A 21,973-nucleotide genomic window follows, 5' to 3' on the forward strand; every position below is an offset into this window, starting at 1 on the left:
CCATGTTGGTGAAGGTGCTTTCCAGGAGTTCCATGAGCAAAGGGCACAGTTGTGTTTAGGAACTTCCAGCACTGTAATAGAGCTAAAGCGTATCATTTGATTTGGGGGAGAGGTAGAGAAATGCATGGGGAACCAGTGCTGAATGTATGCTATCCTAGGTATTTGTATTTTATCCTATAACCCAGTAGTTCCCAAACTTTAGTGTGCATCAGAGTCCTGGGAGACTTGCTAAAACATGGATTGTGGGTTTGGGGTGGGATTGGAGATTTTCTATTTACAAAAAAGTTCTTGGGTGATGCTGATAGTGCTGATTTGGGAACTATACTTTGAGAACTACAGAAAACAAATAGTTTTTTTTTTTGAGACAGAGTCTCGCTCTGTCGCTCAGGCTGGAGTGCAGTGGCATGATCTCAGCTCACTGCAACCTCTGCCTCCTGGGTTCAAGAGAGTCTCATGCCTCAGCCTCCTGAATAGCTGGGATTATAGGCACCCATCACTACACCTGGCTATTTTTTTTTTTTGAATTTTTATTAGAGATGGGGGGTTTCACCATGTTGGCCAGGCTGGTCTTGAACTTGAGACTTCAGGTGATCCGCCCACCTTGGCTTCCCAAAGTGCTGGGATTACAGGTGTGAGCCACTGTGCCTGGCCAACAAGTAGTTTTAAACAGGAGACTAACAATCAGATTTAAGTTAACTAAGATCACTCACAGGTAGACATATAGCAGATGGATACAAAAAATACAGGATAGGAGAAATAAGACTAGTTGGAAGACAATCCAAATGATTCTGTTAAGAAAATAAAGGGCTTGTGTTAAAGTTAGAAATAGAATTGAGAAGTAGGGAAAAAAACCTCATTTCAACAAGTATTTAGCACTTATTAAATGCCAGGTACTTCGCTTTAAATTTTTATGTCTCTCTGGATTTTTTCAAAGTGTTTAAAATCTTGGCAGAGAAGAAAGTACTATAATGGCAGAGAATGGGATAAATTTTTGGGAGGGAAGATAAATGTGATTTAATCCCTAGAAAGAAAATGTTTGTTTGTAACAAACTTAGAGCCTGATGTCAGCAAAACTAAATTATATTTTAACAATCATAGGACAGAAAAATTCTAGATTTTCTATTTAAGAAGAAAGAATCCATTGTCACCTTCTAAATGACCCTAAATGATAAAAAGTTATGGTTCCATAGTTGTATATTGAATCACAGAATTATATTACTCTTGTATATAAAATAATCACGTCATTCAGCCAAACACTCAGGTTTTGGTAATTTCTTTTTTGAACAAGTGAGAAAAATGGTGCCTAATGCTGGTAAATGACTTGCCACAACTTAATGGGTAGCAGAGCTCTAACTGGGTTTACTCATTGCTGGTCTGGTGTTCTGCAGTAACCACATAACTGGTTATTATCAATGGCTAAAAATAAAATTCAAACTCTTCTTAGTATTTATGACTGTTTATAATCTGATATCAGCTTACCTTTTCTGTTTTACATGTTGAAACTCCAACTCTAGGCTTGTTTGTAAGTCATATATAAACCATCTACTTATGTTTAGCCTCTGCAAGAAAGAAGGCTTAACAATTTTTCTCTTCATGTGGTTCTCATTCTACTCCCATCTTCTGTTTGTCAGAATCAAGGTCCAGCTCATATGTGAGACATTCGTGATGCTTTTGAGAACCAGTAATTTTATTTTATTTTTTGAGACAGAGTCTCACTGTCACCAGGCTCCAGGCTGGAGTACAGTGGCGTGATCTTGGCTCACTGCAACCTACGCCTCCTGGGTTCGAGCAATTCTCCTGCCTCAGAGTCCCAAGTAGCTGGGACTACAGGCATAAGCCACCACGCCCAGCTAATTTTTGTATTTTTAGTAGAGATGGGGTTTCACCATGTTGTCCAAGATGGTCTCGATCTCTTGACCTCGTGATCCGCCCGCCTTGGCCTCCCAAAGTGCTAGGATTACAGGCGTGAGCCACCGCGCCTGGCCCTCAGTAATTTTATTATTCTGTTTATTTCTTTGTAATCGCCTTGCATAATTAATAATTATGTTAATCTTCCTCATTAGATTGAACCTCCTTGAAAATTAACTTTAACTTTCCTTCCGCCAAATTTAGGTCAGTCCTTATAGAAAACAATTTCTTTTTCTTTTTTCTTTTTGAAGTTCAGAGTAGACAGATCCTCCTGAAAGAAAACAATTTCTTAACAAATGTTTGTCTAATTTATGCTGGATAATTGAAATAGTAGACATTTTGTGAAATTAATTTGTTGATATTTTAAGAAAGATGTCCAAGGAGGTAGATTATATAAAATGTTTTTGAAACACAATGAATTGGAATAATTTTAGAAAACTAGACTATTCTGAATTAAATATTAAATATAGTATATCACAGAGTGATAGTTTAGTTGATAACTTGAGATATTTGTCAAGTAAATGTACTTAAGGACTTGATTTAATAAACAGATTAAAAATGTGATTAGCATACCAGTTGTTGAAATTTCCGACTATACAGCAAAATGATTGCATGTGTTTTTAACATTTCTTTTATAACTTTTATTCACGATTTAAATAAACTTTTCTTAGTCCAAAATGCTTGAATTAGAACATGTGATTCATTATTTTTGAACAACTTAAATATATGCCACCTTCTGATAGCCTACTTTCAATGATTAAGAGTACAATGAAATATGCCATATGAAAAGTATGATAACAAACAGAGCATGTACTTGATTCAGAAGATATTACATCCAGCTTGGGCAACATGGTGAGATCCCCCATCTCTACAAAAAATAAAATATAAAAAAATTGGCCAGGCATGGTGGCACGCACCTGTGGTCCCAGCTACTCAGGAGGCTGGGGCGGGAGGATCATTTGAACCCAGGAGTTCATGGCTGCAGTGAGCCATGTTTGTGCTACTGCACACAACCTGGATGACATAGCGAGACCCTGCCTCAAAAAAAAAAAAAAAGAAAAGAAAAGAAGATACTACAGGATCTTAGAGAGTATGTCATTCATTTTCATTACGAACGTCTACTGTGTAATAATAACTAATATTTTAAATCATTTATTATGTGGTAGGTAGTATGCTACCCGATATACAATACAAGTATATTTATAGTATGTTTCAGGCAATATTCATTTTAGCCATAAGAACTAAATATCTTCTCACGCCTGTAATCCCAGCACTTTGGGAGGCCGAGGTGGGTGGATCACGAGGTCATGAGATCGAGACCATCCTGGTCAACATGGTGAAATCCCGTCTCTACTAAAAATACAAAAAATTAGCTGGGCACGGTGGCGCGTGCCTGTAATCCCAGCTACTCAGGAGGCTGAGGCAGGAGAATTGCCTGAATCCAGGAGGCGGAGGTTGCGGTGAGCCGAGATCGCGCCATTGCACTCCAGCCTGGGTAACAGGAGCAAAACTCCGTCTCAAAAAAAAGAAAAAAAAAAAAAGAACTAAATATCTTTAAAGTATGAAAAATTAACCAAGAGAGATGAAAAGATTTGCCTAAGATCATAGTCAATTACCATTGTATAAATAGTACAATGACTTGAACTGGGTCTCTTGGGTCAGTCTAAAACTCATGCTCTTAATTGGTATACTGAACAGCTTCCTTCAATTATAATAGTTGTGGAAAGTACAGAAAAATGATACATCATCATTTCAATTTGTTTACTTGAATTTTGAAAGAAAAATAGAACGCAGAATGCCCAGCAAAAAATTTTATTTGGATTTCCACGTCATCTGTAGTCCATGTAAATCAACATTCTCTGCATTTTGGTTGGCAGATATAAACTTCAGCCCTGCTTCTGCTAAAATTACAGCAAAACCTTTATTATGTTATATTGAACTATTACGGTTATATTTTAATAATGGTTTTCAGGTCAAATTCTTAATTTAAAAAAATATACTGGGTAAGTTCAGTGTTCTAAAATTAATTACCAAATGTGGCAAAATATTTTTGGATAACATTTACTAGCATACTTTTTCTGATATAACTGAGGAAGAAAATGAAAAATATTTGGCTGTGTTTGGGAACCTACAATTTGCATTTATTTCAAGTTTAAAATGAAACAGTTGGAGAAAATTATTTCATTACCAACTAATGACTTGCAGGTGTTGACAATCTTTTACCTCCCCCTTACCCCAGCAAATGGAAGGAAGATTGACTCCAGGTTTCATGTTTTTGGTCTATAATAGAATTATTCAAAAATTTCTACTCTTATATGAATGTTTCTTTTTTCTTAAAGACATTATATAACTTTTTGTTATTGCTATATCTTGGCCTTAAAATCACTGTAATGATTATCTTCTAAAGTTTTAGGTTATTCTTTTCATTGAAAATATTTGTTGATGCAGGATTTTCGGTCTGTATAAAAAAATTATTCCTTTTCTTTTGTTTTTTGAGATGGAGTTTCACTCTTGTTGCCCAGCTGGAGTGCAATGCAATGGCAGAATCTTGGCTCATTGCAATCTCTGCCTCCCGGGTTCAAGTGATTCTCCTGCCTTAGCCTCCCAAGTAGCTGGGATTACAGGCGCCCACCACCACACCAGGCTAATTTTTATATTTTTAGTAGAAACAGGGTTTCACCATGTTGATCAGGCTGGTCTCCAACTGCTGGCCTCAGGTGATCCACCAGCCTTGGACTCCCAAAGTGCTGGGATTACAGACATAAGCCACCGTGCCTGGCCTAAAAGAAATTATTTGCTCAACTCTGAAAGAGTCATCAAGGGCTTGTATATCAGCCAATTACTATTTTTCAGTTTTGTATACAGTGCTTGAATGATTAAAATGTGTGACCTTTGAATGTGGCTGTGCTTTAAACCTCATGCAGTTTTTCCATATTTATGTTATTGTAGAACTAATGTTTAACTAAATTGGCTTACTATTCACATTTGTTCTTTCCTCTTCAGTGTTTATTTACCATAACCTTGGAGATGTGGAGTAACTGGAGTCCATGCCAGAGGGTTTCCTCTAAGTATACACAGATGAGATAATGCATGAAAAATACTGAGCACTAAGCCAGATACACAGTAGGTGCTCAAGGAACACCTACGTATCCTTATTATTAAATTTATTCTTCCCCTTCTATCACCCCACCTCCTTTTCCTCTTCATTTTCCATTTCTCTATTGCCAATTACTCACAATAAAATTTGTTTGAATTTCAGCTAAGAGTGATTTCCTCCCCCATTTGCCACCTTCAGTTGTTCATTGTTGCCATGCAACTATAAAACATGCTATCTTTAGTCCCTGGGAAAACTGCATATGGTTTAACAAATCCTGTGTTTATTTTCTCCCAAGTATTTGCTTACTGGATACATACATAATGGAGAGTGGGGCATAGAGGGAGGCGATCAGTGTGTGTTTCTTCAGAACTCCTAATGTTACATGTTGTAAGTGGAGGCTATATTTGCTGGGAAAAACAAGTTAGTAAATTTATCTTATGATTCATTTATAGCTTCTCATAGACACTTTCTTAGAAACAAGATAATATTGCTTTTGGCAGACACTAATCATAGAATTTTTGATGACTCATGCTTGATTTTTTAGTTGATGCTTTAAGGTTGTTAGGAGCACCAAATAGTAAGTGGAAATATTGTGGATCAATAACATGGGTTGAATTCTAGACCTAGATATACATTGCAGACCTAATACTTTTGTTTTTAATTTATCTTAAACAGTAACAAAGGTTAATAATGTTATCCAATTATATTTACTGACATATGTTATATATATAATACTATGGGAGAATCTGGACAGGATATCGAAGAGGAATAGGAAACATGGTTTCTATCATCAAGGACTTATCTCGTTGGATTTCATAATTTACCATATGTGAAAAAAGTCAGCATATATACAAAAAAATCTTTGTTGTAAATAACTGTTTTTAGTATAGTAGATGTGTGTTAGGAATTCAGAAAAATGAGAGACTAGGTGGGCTGGTATGCCAGGTGTTTCTATTTACATCTCTAGATCCAATCTCCAACACTCTCCTTTCTCCTGGAGGCAGCTGCAGCCTGAGCCATATCAGCAGACTCCATTCCCTCTGGCCTTGGGTTTAATTCAATGTTGAGTCTAGGTAGGTAATCTGAGGGTGGGACTGGATGAGGTTGGTAGGCATATTTGTGGAACCTGGGGCAAGAGTACAAATAGAGACCCAGATACTATATGCCTAACTATTTAAAACTGCTTGATAATGACCTATCAAATAATATATGTTTTATATTTCTATTTTGGCCAATATATCTTCATAGTGATCTGAATGGACAAGTTCAAATTTAGAGTTCTCCAATTCATTAGTTCCACACTGGAAGATAGGAACATGGGAAGAAACAGGTCTCTGCCTGCAGCCTACCCCATTCTTTTTCTATCCAGCTTTATTCTGTCCTTCCCTAATCCCCACTTTACCACCCTGGCAAAGAGCTGCTCCTTAGCCATCCCTCAGACATAGGGATGCTGGCTGCCTGGACCCTGGTGAAGCCTATGAACATTCGGGAGGCAGGGTGGGGGCCATTGGGGCAGGGAAATCAGGGATCCTGGGTATGTAGAATGTGGTCTAGAAAGGAGGGCATGAATTCCGGGTGGCCATTCCCCCTTGCCCCTGTGGGCTCCCTGCCTTGGGTGGTATGCAGCTGAAGGAACGCCAGAGTAGAACCTCTGCCCAGCTGTAAGGGTAATATTGGATCAGGTTATTAATTTCCCCAAGTGTTTTCCTTCTAGATTGCCTCGGCCTACATGTTTCCTTCAAACATATATGATAGTTCCTCTTAAAATGACTCTCTCTACAGAACTTTTTAATTCTTCATCTCTTTGGATTTGGGGATAGAAACAGCCCTGGGGGGTGGGCGTGGTGGCTGGTGCCTGTAATCCCAGCACTTTGGGAGTGAGAGGCAGGTTGATCATCTGAGGTCAGGAGCTCGTACCAGGCTGACCAACATGGTGAAGCCTCGTTTCTACTAAAAATACAAAAATTAGCCAGGGCTGGTGGTGCATGCCTGTAATCCCAGCTACTTGGGAGGCTGAGGCAAGAGAATGGCTTGCACCTGGGAGGCCGAGGTTGCAGTGAGCTGAAATCATGACACTGCACTCCAACCTGAGCAACAAGCGTGAAACTTTGTCTCAAAAAAAAAAAAAAAAAAAAAGAAAAGGAAAGGAAAGAAAAAGAAATAGCCCTGGAGTACTACTGTTATGCTTGCTCTCTGACCACCACCTGCCCAGTCTCTTTATTAAACCATCACCAAATACCTTAACTTGAATGTACCATTTGTTTCCTGTGTGAGCATGCCTAATAGAGCTGCTTCCTTAAGTGAGATTTTACATCAAAAGTGAACTTGACATAGCCCTTGAGGGGAACTTTCACTTTCTAAGTAAGAAAAAAATAGAATTTAGAAATTAAACGAACACAGAAGATTATAGAATCCAACCTTTCCACCCTATGTCAATACATTGCCCTCTTCATTTGATATTTTGAGACTATTGAAAGATATTCTTCTCTTTGAAGTTTTTCTTAGTTTCACACCTTCTGATGTTATGTCATTTGCTCCCAGATATTGATAATGTACCTTCCACGTACCTTATGATGATTCACTTCTCTTCTTTTTTTTTGAGATGGAGTCTCATTCTGTCACCAGGCTGGAATGCAATGGCGCAAACTTGGCTCACTGCAACCTCTGCCTCCTGGGTTCAAGCGATTCTCCTGCCTCAGCCTCCTGAGTAGCTGAGACTACAGGCACGTACCACCATGCCCGGCTAATTTTTTTTTAGTAGAGACGGGGTTTCACTGTGTTAGCCAGGATGGTCTCGATTTCCTGACCTCGTGATCCACCCGCCTCGGCCTCCCAAAGTGCTGGGATTGCAGGCATGAGCCACGGAGCCCGGCCCCTACTCTTCTTTTTTTTCTTTTAACTCTTATTCCCCTTCAACCTGAAGACTCTACTTTTCTTTAGTCAAATAGCTGTGAACTCTTTATTAATATCATGTATTGTGAAGTCATTTGGCATTCACTTGATGGGAATGCATCATTTGCTTAGTATTACAGGTTTTTCTCTACTCTTTTCTGATTAGCCCAAGACAATGAATGTAATGCTATTTAGTGCTATAACAATCATAACCATGAAGGCAAATTTGAGCCCCGAAGCTCTGTGGTAGTATCCTATTTCCAAGGAGTTATTCAGATGAACCAGAATATATTATATTAGTTTTTGGGGAGGGAGTGGTAAAATGTTTACATTATCTTTATTGAAGTGGTTTATCACTATATATATGTCAGAATTTACCAAATTGTACACTTAATTAAAAAAAAAGTCAGTATAGGCCAGGTGCAGTGGCTTGCTCCTGTAATCCCAAAACTTTGGGAGGCTGAAGTGGGAGAATTGCTTGAGCCCAGGAGTTCGAGACCAGCCTGGGCAACATAGGGAAATCCCAGCTCTACAAAAAATTCAAAGAAAAAAAAAAAGTCCATACAGTTATGTGTAAATTACAAATTTAAAAATATTTAAAAGTCATTTGTCATTTTCACTCTTGTTTTGAGTACCCAGTGCTGTTTACCAAATGGTTAAATGATATGCTGTCTTTATTATGCCAGCTCCTGAGAGCTGATTGTGTACTCCCAACTCTGTTTAGAGGTATCATGTAGATAGTTTGAACTCAGCTATGGTGAAGTATTTACACAATGAAAATTAGCAAAATTGGGGCTTTTTCATGAATAGCTGGTTAAACGATTACCAGCCCACCACTAGCTGTTAACATACATAAACGGTCAGGCACGGTGGCTCACGCCTGTAATCCCAGCACTCTAGGAGGCTGAGGCAGGCGGATCACAAGGTCAGGAGTTTGAGAACAGCCTGACCAACATGGTGAAACCCCGTCTCTACTAAAAATACAAAAATTAGCCAGGCATGGTGCTGTGTGCCTGTAATCCCAGCTACTCAGGAGGCTGAGGCAGGAGAATCGCTTGAACCTGGAAGGCGGAGGTTGTGGTGAGCTGAGAGTGCACCGTTGCACTCTAGCCTGGGCGACAGAGGGAGACTGTCTCAAAAACAAAAAACATACATAAACAAAAACTCATTGTAGTCCTATAATACATACACATTTTCGACATGGGGTCTCAGGTTGAACTCAAGGTTTTGGACTCAAGGGTTCCTCTGGCTTCAGCCTCCCAGGTAGCTAGGACTACAGATACCTGCTACCATGCCTGACATAGTCCTTAATTGTGTGTGTGTGTGTGTGTGTGTGTGTGTGTGTCTCACTCTGTCACCCAGGCTGGAGTACAGTGGCGCAATCTCAGCTCACTGCAATCTCTGCCTCACAAACTCAGGCAATCCTCCCACCTCAGCCTCCTGAATAGCTGGGATCACAGGCTTGCACCACCACACCTGGCTGTTTTTTTTTTTTTTTGTATTTTTTTGTAGAGACAGAGTTTCACCACTTTGCCCAGGCTAGTCTTGAACTCCTGGACTCAAGCTATCCTCCCACCTCAGTCTCCCAAAGTGCTAGGATTATAGGCGTGAGCCACTGCGCTGGGCCTCAGTCCTTAATTTATTTTTTTAAATTTTAATTGTATTTTTTATTTTTTTGAGACAGAGTCTTACTCTGTTGCCTAGGCTGGAGTGCAGTGGTGCAATCTTGGCTTACTGTAACTTCTGCCTCCCATGTTCAAGCAATTCTCATGCCTCAGCCTCCAGAGTAGCTGGGAGTATAGGTATGTGCCACCATGTATGGCTCATTTTTGTATTTTTAGTAGAGACGGGGTTTCATCATGTTGGCCAGGTCCTGGCCTGCCTCCTCCTCTCAAAGTGCTGGAGTTACAGGCATGAGCCACTGTGCCCAACTTCAGTTCTTTTTATTTATTTATTTATTTTAAGAGACAGGGTCTCGCTATGTTGCCCAGGCTGGAGTGCAGTGGCTATTCACAGGCGCGATCCCACTACTGATCAGAACGGGAGTTTTGACCTGCTCCGTTTCCGAGCTGGGCCGGTTCACCCCTCCTTAGGCAACCTGGTGGTCCCCCGCTCCCGGGAGGTCACTATATTGATGCTGAACTTAGTGCGGACACCCGATCGGCATAGCGCACTGCAGCCCAGAACTCCTGGGCTCAAGTGATCCTCCCACCTCAGCCTCCCGAGTACCTGGGACTACAGGCACGCGCCACCGCGCCCGGCCAGTTCTTAATTTTTAACTGTGTAAAAGGATTCTGAGACCAAAAAGTCTAAGAATCACTTGATACAGTGATTCTTTATCTATGGAGCTAGAAAATCTTACTAGAAGAAAAAGCAAAAGGCAAAAAGCAAAAAAAAAAAAAAAAGGGAGACTTTCAGACACTTGACCCTATCAAATCTTTTGCAGGGATGCATACTAAGTTGCTTTCACCAAAATATGCCACCACTGCCTTTCTCCCATGGGGGTCATTGTTGACCCAGTCTTTCTTCAAAGACCAGGAAGGTCTGGGGTTGAATGATGAACTGCTTCTGAAATTTGAAGAGAGCCCAAAGGCTGCTAGGAAGGGAGGGGCTGCCACCTCCTCTAGCAAACACCAAAAATCTATCGCTTTACGTCCTATGGCTACTTGTGGACCAAAAATGGAACTTCAAGGTACTGCTAGGAAAAGAATGGTACCAGATCAAGTTTTCCAGATAATGGATTCCAACTCCAGCAAGTGGGGTAAGAGGTTCATGACACAAATATATTTGTGTTAGGTGAATCAATCACCAGGATACTAAGATCTGCTACTTTCACAAACTGCTCCGAGGCAACTTAAATATGGAAGGAACTTCATAGCCAGCTCTTCCGGTCCAGGCTCCTTTTTAACTATTTAATGTGGTGTGGAAAATGTCAGCTTGCTGAGGATTTATCATCTCATTAGAGAGCTCCCTGGGAAGGAAAAGGCTGAAATTTTAAAAAAGGATTTTCATTAAAGAATTCAATAGGGAGTTGATTATGTTGCAGAATCACATCTTCTTGTTTTGTGACACACTGAAAACAAACTTTAGGGCTTTTTCATCTCCACTGCACAGAGGTCTGATTGCTTCTGCTTAAAGATAGGGATCTAGGGCCGGGCGAGGTGGCTTGCGCCTGTAATCCCAGCACTTTGGGAGGCAGAGGCGGGCAGATCACCTGAGGTTCAGAGTTCGAGACCAGCCTGACCAATATGGTGAAACCCTGTCTCCATTAAAAAAATAAAGAAAGAAAAAAAAGAAAAAAAAAGATGGGGATCTGCTGATGAATTTCAGCCAGCTTCTTCAGGTCTGTATGAATACATGATTGTTTCTTCAGTGCCAGCTTTGGCCAGACTGAAAGCAAAGGCTCATTATGGTGCTGTGTCCTCAGGCAACATAGAAGGCTTTGTTATCTCGGGCAGGAGAGTGTGGCCACATACACCTGATTATCAAGAGCCTGAAGCAATTCCCAGTGGGCTGGTCCAGTGGTCAAACTGAAAGCCCCTGGATATACCAACAGCTGGCAGCCTCTCTGTGTATAGATCTGTGCAAGCTCTGCAAACTGGATGTCGTAGCCGATGCCTAGACCCATTCTGCAGTAGGGAGTATAAAATATGGAGAAACTATCGCCCAGACTCAACGTTTTTAAGATTCTTGAAATGTCATTTTTCCAGGAACACCAGTGTCAAGCAGATGGACCGGTCTGTGCTTTACTAGTAAAATTCCATGAGGTGCAAACACAGCACAGGTGTTATATAATTTCCCGGCATCCTCTTCAGGGATGGAGCCTCTAGGGAGGCTGTATTCCTTTGCTACTTCAGAAAGCTTCTGTGTGGATTTACCAGGAATTTTCACTGCATATTCAGGAAAATATTTTGTGCCATATGGAGAATTAAAGCATTCCAGCAAAGAAACTATTTTGGCTCCTTGCACTGCTGTCTCCTGGACAAGGCTACAAGCCGAGTGTTGTAATCTGATTTGATAAAGAAACTTGAAGCTGGATGACGGCCAAGTGGAAAGTTGCCATAGCCCTCCCGGGAAGCACCAGCAGCGGCACTGGCTGAGTGCAGGTGTCCCTGTATTACTTTTCTAAGTCACAGAAAATAAAACAAAAATGTTAACGTTTATCCTAAAGCTTTTTTTTTCAGTCTTATTCTGTCGCCCAGGCTAGAGTGCAGGGACACGATCTCGGCTCACTGCAACCTCGGCCTCCTGGGTTCAAGCGATTCTTCTGCCTCAGCCTCCCAAGTAGCTGGGATTACAGGCACGTGCCACCATGCCCAGCTAATTTTTGTATTTTTAGTAGAGATGGGGTTGGCCAGGCTGGTCTCGAACTCCTGACCACAGGTGACCCACCAGCCTTGGCCTCCCAAAGTGCTGGGATTACAGGCGTGAGCCACTGCGCCCAGCTTCCTAAAGAATTCTTAGACTCTCCTCCCCCAGTATATCTGCTAACCTTAATTTGAGAAACATGGAGTTTTCAGGACTGAATTGACTTGAGAGGTGAGGGAAAAGGAAAAAGCCTGATACGACGACTCCACGATCTCTGGTCTGGGAGTGCTTGGTGATCCTATTCACTGAAATCAGGAGTAAAAAACAACAACAAAAAAGATACATTCAGAAGAAATGATAAGGTCAGTTTTGTTCAGTCTCAATTTGAGTTTCCTGCAGTATATTCCCTTTCTGGAAGAATAAGCTGGAGTTGGAGATATTTGGTAGTGAACAATGTCTGTGAAAGCGGGAGTGTTGATGTGGTTATGCAGGAAGAATATGCAAAGCTAAGTAAGAAGGGAAGTTAGGCGAGGAAAAACAGCATAGGTGAACAAAATTCCTGGAGAGTAGCAGTTAGCCAGGGGTAGGGTGGGGGATGGGGAGAGGAGAGGTAAGGAAGCCAAAAGAGGACAAAATTTAAGAAGAATGAAATGGGCAACGCAGATCAAGTAATATAAAGACCTAAAAGAATTACTTGTATTTGGTAATTAAGATATGACGGTGATTTCACTCTACTGAAATTGCACAGTAAGTGAAATTACAGTAGAGTGTGGGGGCAAAGTCTGATCACAGTGCATCTAAGAGCAGAGAAGAATTGAGGAAATTTCATAGGTAATAATTCAAGACTGTTTTGCTTTGTTGTGAAAAACATAGTTGGAGGGGACTGGACCTGAAAACAATGCAATAAACACAAGGTGGGGAATTGAGGGAACGCACACTTCACACCGAATGGCCTCAATTTTCTTTGTACTATATGAGGCAAGGTCCTCTGTAGAGACTAAGAAGGGCAGAGCTGGGGCAAATGACTTTGGAGACTTGCTGAAAGTTGGGAGAGGAATTTCGGCCCTGGAAATAGGCAAAAGGAAAACTCAGAGGTGCGGAGGACCCGGCTGGGGGTGTTTGACTATGAATTCAACGTGGCACCAAGCTCAAGACTATGTGACTTTCTTTTCCAGTTCAGGGCTGCAGAGTGTAAGACGCAGAGAATGCAGACGAAGGTTGACTTCTACTCAAATTCCTATCCCCAAAAGCCCAGACGTATGGACTCGAAGGCCTGTGGCCAAATTGTGCGTGGGTGCCTACTACCGATTTATGAAAAACACAGAAGGGCCAGCGTGTTTGCCTCCTAAGGCTTATTGTTCCCCGCAGGGTGGGCATCCTCAGGCCTTCACGGAAATCGAACCATTTTTTTTTACGAGGCAGGGATAAACCTGGTGATACGATGCGGGACTATGCGTAACTTTCCTTCTCTCCGAATCCACCCCGGGGGAGGCTGGGCGGGCGGCTGCTCTAGTCCAGGGGTGGAGGTCGGGGCTCCGACCAGGCGCAGCCAGGCGGAAGCGCCGCTGCCATTGGCCGGGAGGCGGCTTTTACCTGCGCGGGACCCGGGGAGCAAAGTCCGAGGCGCGGGGGGAGGAGGCGGCGGCCGGCAGCGCAGGTGGGCCGGTGTCCTCGCCCCGGCAAGATGCCCCTGAGGCTGCGGGGGAAGAAGAAGGCCAAGTCCAAGGAGATCGCCGGGCGGATGGAGGGCGAGCCGACGGGCGCGGGCGGCGGGAGCGTCTTAGCGTCCTCGGCTCCCGCACACAAGCTGATCTTCCACGCGCAGCTGGCGCACGGCAGCGCCACGGGCCGAGTGGAGGGCTTCTCCAGCATCCAGGAGCTCTACGCCAAGATCGCGGGCGCCTTCGAGATCTCGCCGTCGGAGGTAAGGGGCCAGGTGCTCAGCCTCTCCCGCCTCTCCCCTGCGCCGCGCGGGTTTCGGCGGGCCCAGGCGGGTGGAGTGGCGCTTCCCGGAGGGGGAAATCCGATGCCGGGTGGATCCGCCGGGGGCGTCCCGGGGGAACGTGAGCGGGCCTTCCCGGGAAGGGAAAAGGTAAGTCTGCAGGACCGGAGAAAGTCACATTCCCCCTGGCTCGGAGATGTGGCCTCGGGGCAGCGGGTGCGGGGAGGCAACCTTTCTTCCGCTTGCAAACGTGTTTGCTCCAGTTGTCCCGGATTCCGCCAGCGGTTCAAGGCGCGAGCACCTTCCCAGACTGGAGATCTGGCGGGGCAGATTCGTCCACCTCATCTGGACTTTACTCTCCTGTTTCCTCCGCAGGCGTGATAGTCAAGTACATTATCTCCTCAAATTAGAGAGAAAAAAAAAAAAAAAAAAGTGAAGTGCCTTCCAGGTGATACCCAGATTAAATAGGGGGAAAAAAATTGAACAGCCTTCCAGGTAAACCAAACCGAGGCTCATGAGGAAGATCAGCTCTTTTACATCATATCCTAAAAAGGGACTGAAATTTGCTTTAATTAGATGGCATGCGGTCCTGGAACTGTGACACAGGCATGACCTAAAGCACTAGTTTATATGAACGTTTATGTGACCCCTTTATTTGTGCTAATCCAAGTGAACTGCAAAGGTAGGTGTGAGAAGTTAGCTCAACAAAATATTTTGTCCACATTTCTAGGAAAAGCACACAATTTTGTTGCCCTGAACTCCCAGGAGTGCAGTGAACTGTCTTTGAGTGGCATATATAGGCACCTGGAGTTCTTTAATTAGTTGTTTATCAGGTCCGTTCAAGGGAAATTGAGGTCAAGGCAAAATGCCAAGAGGAGACGAAAGAGAACTTGAAGGGTAACCTTTTGTTCTTTAGAAGTTCCCAGGTACTAAGGGGCAAATCTTGCGATTCCCATCTGTGAATTATTCGTATTGATATAGGATACTAATAATAATACTTTACATTTATATAGGATTTTTTTTTCTTCAAAAAACACTTTCATAGGACAGTTTCCTTTGATCATTAGGGGAGGCAGGTGGCAGGTTAAATATGGTGACTTGGACATGGAGCCAGGTTCTATCATTTACTAGCTGTATGGACTTGAAGGAGTTTAACCTCTCCGGGTTTTAGCTGTCTATAAAATAGAGATTAGAATACTTGGGCCGGGCGTGGTGGCTCACGCCTATAATTCCAGCACTTTGGGAGGCTGAGGCGGGCGGATCACGAGGTCAAGAGATTGAGACCATCCTGGCCAACATGGTGAAACCCCGTCTCTACTAAAAATACAAAAATTAGCTGAGTGTGGTAGTACATGCCTATAGTCCCAGCTACTCGGAAGGTTGAGGTAGGAGAATTGCTTGAACCCGAGAGACGGAGGTTGCAGTGAGCCGAGATCTCGCTCCAGCCTGGTGACAGAGTGAGACTCTTTCTCAAAAAAAAAAAAAAAAAAAAAAAGAAAAAGAAGAAGAAGAAAAGAATACTTGTCTTGAAGAGTATTGTGAAGACTGTAGTCCATATGTAAACATATTTGCATAGTTTATGGTCAGGGCTTAATACATGAAACTAATATTATTAATACCTAACAGTGAAATGAAGAGCTGAAGTGCAAAGATTGGCCCTTAGCCAGGGTCACATACCTAGCAAGAAAAAATCTGGGCTGTAATTTAAACTTGAATCTTCTGATTCCTAAGCTAGTGAGCCTATTGGCATACTTAACTGACAACTTTAAAGGTCTCTCTAGTAACCAGGGATTTCAGTTTTAGTTACAGATGGTCCTGGGTTTATGGTAGTTAGACTTAAGATTTTTGACTTACCATGGATTTATTGGGAGGTAACTTCCTGGACTTATGATTTTTCCACTTTCCTATGGGTTTATTGGGGGTATTAAATGCATTTTCGACTTAGGATATTTTTTGACTCATACTGGATTTATTGGGACGTAACACCTTGATAAGGAGGAGCATCTGTATTTTGCATTAACAATTCTCATCCTTATATATGACATTATTCTGAGCTCAAGATACATGATTTTATTCAATCTACTTAATCTTTAAGAAATAAGTATTATTACTAATATCCCCACTTCACAGAGAGGAAACAGGCTTTGAGGTTCAGAATTTTTTCACAATTACACATAGCAAGTGGCAGAGCCTGGATTTTAATTCAGTGCATTTAAAAAAAAATTATTTTCTCTTTTTCTTCTTTTTTTAACGAGATGGAGTCTCACTCGGTTGCCCAGGCTGGAGTGCAGTGGTGCGGTTATAGCTCACTGCAGCTTCAAACTCCTAGGCTCAAGCAATCTTCCTGCTTCAGCCTCCCAAGTAGCTGGGACTACAGGCATGTGCCACCATATCTGGCTAATTAAAAAAAAGTTTTTTTTAGAGATGTAGTTTTTCTATGTTGCTCAGACTGGTTTGAACTCCTACTCTCAAGTGATCCTCTCACTTCAGTTTCTTGAATAGCACAGACATGGAGCCATTATGCCCATTTTTTTTTCTTCCTCCCATGAAGGTATATTGTTTCCCAAGTTTTCCAGAGTCTCAGCAATAGCTTTGGTAGCCATGTTCAACATTTTCAGTGGACTGACTTGCAAGGTCAGATTCCAAGATAATATACACAAGGTGTTTTGATGTGTTATATCAAAGTTTAATTATAAAATTTTATAACTCCAGTATATATGTATTTTACCACATTTATGCATGTAACCAACATTGATGGAAGTTTTCCATCTGGATAAAAAAGTTAATAATTATATGCAGGATAAAGTATTGGTCATCATAGTATAGTATGCATGAGTATTTTAGTGGTTCACTTTGAAACAGAAGTAACTTATTAAAATGAAATGCACACCAAGGAGATTCCATTTTCGTAGCCTGTTTCCCTAGTAAGCAATTATCTCAGCTATAATGATGTAAATGCTTTTTTTGTTGTTGTTTGTTTGTTTTTTGAGATGGAGTCTTGCTTGTCGCCCTGGCTGGAGTGCAGTGGCACGATCTTGGCTCACTGCAACCTCTGCCTTCTGGGTTCAAGTGATTCTTCTGCCTCAGCATGCCTAGTAGCTGGGATTACAGGCATGTACCACCATGCCTGGCTAATTTTTGTATTTTTAGTAGAGACGGGGTTTCACCATATTGGCCAGGCTGGTCTTGAACTCCAGACCTCAGGTAATCTGCCTGCCTTGGCCTCCGAAAGTGCTGGGATTATAGGTGTGAGCTATTGCACCCGGCCATGTGATGTAAATAAGTTTTGAGATGTCAGTGGGGACAAAAATATTTGCACTCCCTTAATAGAATTGAATAGATAGTTAACTCAGAAGTCCTGCCTTTTTTCTAGAGTGGGGCTGTAAGGATCTAAATAGCACTATATGAAGAGCTATCCACTCTTTATTGAGGAAAAAGGGAAAGGACTTGATGTCAGGTGGAGCAGATAACTCAGGGCCCGTAATGTGCCCACAGCTGTGCTAGGCCTATAAGCCTACAGCGTGTTCACTCCATCCTCACCAGAATCTTTTCATTTTACAGTTGAGCTAAATGAAGCTCAGAGAAGTTAAATAGGCTGGTATGAGGCTGAGCCAGGATTTGAATTCTGGTTTCCTGGTTCCAAGTCTATTGTGTAGCAGCTGTGAGATTCCTGGTAGCTGCATTAAAATTACAAATACAAACCTGAAAACCGCCCCCCACTTTTTTTTTTGAGTTGGAGTCTCTCTGTTGCCTGGGCTGGAGTGCAGTGGTGTGATCTTGGTTCACTACAACGTCTGTCTCCTGTGTTCAAACGATTCTCCTGCCTCAGCCTCCCGAATAGCTGGGATTACAGGTGCACACCATCATGCCTGGCTAGTTTTTGTGTTTTTGTAGAGACGGGGTTTCACCATGTTGGCCAGGCTGGTCTTGAACTCCTGACATCAGGTAATTTGCCCACCTCAGCCTCCCAAAGTGCTGGGATTACAGGCGTGAGCCACTGTGCCTGGCTAGTTCCAAGCCTATTATATAGCAACTGTGAGATTCTTGGTAGCTGCATTCAAATTCTAAATACAAATCCAGAAAAAACTATTTTGTAAACAAACTTTTTTCAATAAAAGCCTCAGACTTAACCACAAATATATTTATTGCCTCAAAAAGGTGCTGTTGTGAGACTGACAGTTGTGGATTTCAGCTAGTGTTTTGTGGTCCCTGAAGGAATAAGCTAATGAAGACAATGAATCAGTTGAGATTTGTTATTAAGTTGAAACAGATGGCCAGTTATGCAAAAATTCCTCATATCTGATGCCTTTTTTGAAAGCAATTAAATGAATAATTCAGTAAAAAACCCCAAAACCCTATAAATTAATCACATCAAAGAACAGTTAAGTCATACATAAATGCAAGAACTCTTCTTGAGAAAGTTTAATGAATACTATCTTTTAAAATATCCAGGTTACATGAAAGCTCTTGAGCTACGGTCATAAATTTTGTTGAAGGAGCATTTTGAATGACTACTGTAACTGTTTGGCATGTTGTTTGTACCATGATATATTTTCTTAGTTCTCTATTATGCAGAAGGATTGTAGGGAAAAATGAATGTGAAAACTTCTTAAGATAAGCTTTATAGCTAGAAACTTTACATGTCCAGAAACTGAAAACTCAGATGCAGTTTCTCTGAAGAATTCAGAAATTATTTCCTTTTACTTGTCTGGATTAGTGTGTGATATTAGATACCAAATAGTTCACTGAATAATAAATGAGTAATTCAGTGACTTATTCCCTCTCCATACATAAAGTAGTCAAAGAAAGCAGAGTGCTTAAGAAGAAGAAAAGGCAAGAATTGTGATTTTTAAGGTGCAATTCTATCGTCACAAGTATGCTTTTATTTCTCTTAAACAGATCAACCTTTTTTTGACACCTGTTCCCATCCCTATATTATCATCCCATTTCTCCTTTATAACAAAATTCCTCAAGAGTTGCTGTCTCTGAGATACAATTTGTATCTCATTTTCTGCTTAAAACCCTCCATGGCTTCCTTTCTCACTTGGAACAAACCGAAATACTATGATGGGCTACGGACTCTTACCTCTTCAAAATCATTGCTCCTTCTCCAGCCAGCATGGTCTCCTTGAACGCTGGAGCCTTAAGACTTTTACATTGGTTTTTGCCTCTGCCAGAACCTCTTCCTATAGAATGCTCTTCCTTAAGTCTGCTCAAATGTCATCTTCTTGGTGAGGCTGGTGCTGATCACCTCTAGGTACAGCACCCCCTATTCCCTTCTCTGCTTAATTTTTCTTCATAGCATATTATCCTATGTATATTTAACTTACTTTGTTTATGGTCTGCCCCCCTTCCCCAATAGAAGCTCCACAAAGGCAAGGATTTTCTAGGCCCTTGGTAGCCACATCAGTAAACAAAGGCAAGGATTTTTGCCTTTGTTTACTGATGTGGCTACCAAGGGCCTAGATTGTACCTGAAACATATAGTTGGAGTTAAAAATATTTGGGCCGGGTGCAGTGGCTCACACCTGTAATACCAGCACTTTGGGAGGCTGAGGTGGATGAATCACGAGGTTAAGCGATCGAGATCATCCTGGCTAACACGGTGAAACCCCATCTCTACTAAAAATACAAAAATTAGCCAGGCATGGTGGTGGGCACCTGTAATCCCAGCTACTCAGGAGGCTGAGGAAGGAGAATCGCTTGAATCCAGGAGGCGGAGGTTGCAGTGAGCCGAGATTGTGCCATTGCACTCCAGCCTGGGCAACAGAGTGAGACTCCATCTCAAAAAAAAATATATACACACACACACACACACACACACACATATTTGTTGAATAAAAGAATCCTCACAAATTCAGTACTTAAAACCCAGTGTTTTTAGCATAAAACTTCAGTATTGGTTACAATACTAATATCTTATATAGGTGTTAATTTTTTGTGTTCTGCCATGAGGAAAGAAACTAGGCTTTGGGTGGGTTAGTAAGGTACATCACTTGTATCTTAAACTTTTTTGAAAATAAATGTATATATTTAAGGTATACAACATGATGTTTTGACATACATAGTGAAATGATTATTACAGTCAAGCTAATTAAGATATTCATCTTAGAAATTATGAAATTTGAGGCTCTGTTTGCAAGCAGAGTCACTTCCTAAATGAGTTATCACATATGAGGAGCTGCTTCCTGAGGCTTCCCAGAAACTGCTTCCTTTTCTCAACTTGCTGACACTAGCACTGAGCTCTTTTGAAAGTCAATATTCTGTATTTATGTGGTACTTGTAGAGGACGTTAAATGTTCTGCAGACTTTATCATTTCCCAGCAGTGCAAATAACTGGCAAGTGGAACTGTTGTCTTTCTGGTTCGCAATGAGAAACGGGTATGAATAGAGCAACACAGGGTTTTACTGACTTGCATATGGCACCCCTGCCCTGGAAAAACAAGTTACAAAACCCACACAAAATGAAAGAATTGGGAATTGGACGTGAATGTTACTATTGAGGTCTGAGGAACATGAAGTATGCCCATCAAAATTGAGTAGGAAAAGTGTGAGAAGCAGCCCTGACATCGGGGAGCGGCCTTGGCACTTGCAGGAGGCCTTGGCGTTCTGTTACACATAAACAATTGTACAGAACGTCAACGGCAGATAAGACCGCTCTGACTGTGGTCATTTCTCCCACCTTACAGATAGGTTTACTAAGATTCCTGGTCATAGAATTGCGCCCAGTTTCTGACAGGACCCTATCCAGACAAACCCATGCCTCAGACCCTCCCCCAAATCACCTAACACAAGCCCAAATCCTTTTTAATGTCTCTTCCTGAAGGATTTCCCATGGAGTACTATCAGCCTCCTCACAAGGAGCAACCCACTGCAGGTGAGAATTCCTAGTGGTCCTTGCCTGGAAGGTATTGACAGTTGTCACTTGTCACTGTTGGGTTATTACAATGCAGATTCTAAAGAGGAAGGCTGAATTTGGTTTCTCTGACTCCACTCATCTTCTTTTAGTATTTGGAGCTGTGATCATACCAGTCTAATCTTAGCACTTTGAGAGGCCGAGAAGAGAGACTCCTTGAAGCCAGCAGTTTGATTGAGAACAGCCTGGGCAACATAGTGATACCCTGCCTCTAAAAAAAAAAATCTAAACATGAAAAAAAATAGCCAGAATTTGTGGTACACACCTGTAGTCCTAGCTATTCAGGAGGGTGAGGTGGGAGGATCACTCAAGCCCAGGAGTTTCAGGCTACAGTGAGCTTTGATCGTGCCACTGAACTGTAGCCTGGGCAACAGAGAGAGACTGTCTAAATAATCAAAAACCTACCAGGGTGCCCCATTACTTGCAAATAACCCCTACCAGCCAAACAATGTCTCGTCTTCCTGTCTGCCTCTTGAGTCCTCTCCTATGCCCACTGTTCCAATCTCACTTCTTAATAATCCCCTTTACATTCAGGAATATTTAATTATTTCATTCCATAGTGCTTTTTCTCATGCTGTTCTTTGTTCTAGTAACTCCAACTCACTTTTCTAGTCTCGGAATAATTTCCTCCAAGAAGCCTACTCTGTGAATCCACGAATCTGGATGGCCGCTATTGCATGATTTTTAACATAATATCTGGACATAAGATTGAATTTAGTTACTCCTCTATTTCTTCCTGAGGGCTGAGACTTTTGTCCTTTCTAAATCTTATTCCTGGATGTTTAGCTAGATGTTTTTGCTGCTCCTTAAAAGTTTACTAAATAAAAGCAGATAATGGATATAGTAGGAGAGGAAGCTGAGGACACAGATACTAGTAAGACTACAAATGTCCTTGAAGTTGTATGGATTTT

The 21,973-nt window shown here is 41.8% G+C and overlaps 1 protein-coding gene and 1 pseudogene across 2 annotated transcripts in view; one reads left to right on the top strand and one right to left on the bottom strand.

Moving 5' to 3' along the window:
- Positions 1-10,983: 10,983 nt before the first annotated feature.
- On the bottom strand, positions 10,984-12,059 carry LOC105710251 (omega-amidase NIT2-like; annotated as a pseudogene).
- A 1,697-nt stretch (positions 12,060-13,756) lies between these two features.
- Positions 13,757-21,973, top strand: part of GIPC2 (GIPC PDZ domain containing family member 2) — a 99,182-nt gene continuing 90,965 nt past the window's right edge. The window contains exon 1 of one of the 2 annotated variants that reach the window (XM_012442813.2): positions 13,757-14,129. In XM_012442813.2, coding sequence (XP_012298236.2) covers positions 13,890-14,129 — 240 coding nt within the window. In that variant the 5' untranslated portion in view covers positions 13,757-13,889. The remainder of the gene's footprint in view (positions 14,130-21,973) is intronic. The other variant, XM_012442814.2, reaches the window with a different exon arrangement.

The sequence above is a fragment of the Aotus nancymaae genome, unplaced genomic scaffold, assembly GCF_030222135.1.
Source record: "Aotus nancymaae isolate 86718 unplaced genomic scaffold, 86718_ANA_hifiasm-v0.15.2.pri h1tg000007l, whole genome shotgun sequence".
Taxonomy (NCBI): Eukaryota; Metazoa; Chordata; class Mammalia; order Primates; family Aotidae; genus Aotus; species Aotus nancymaae.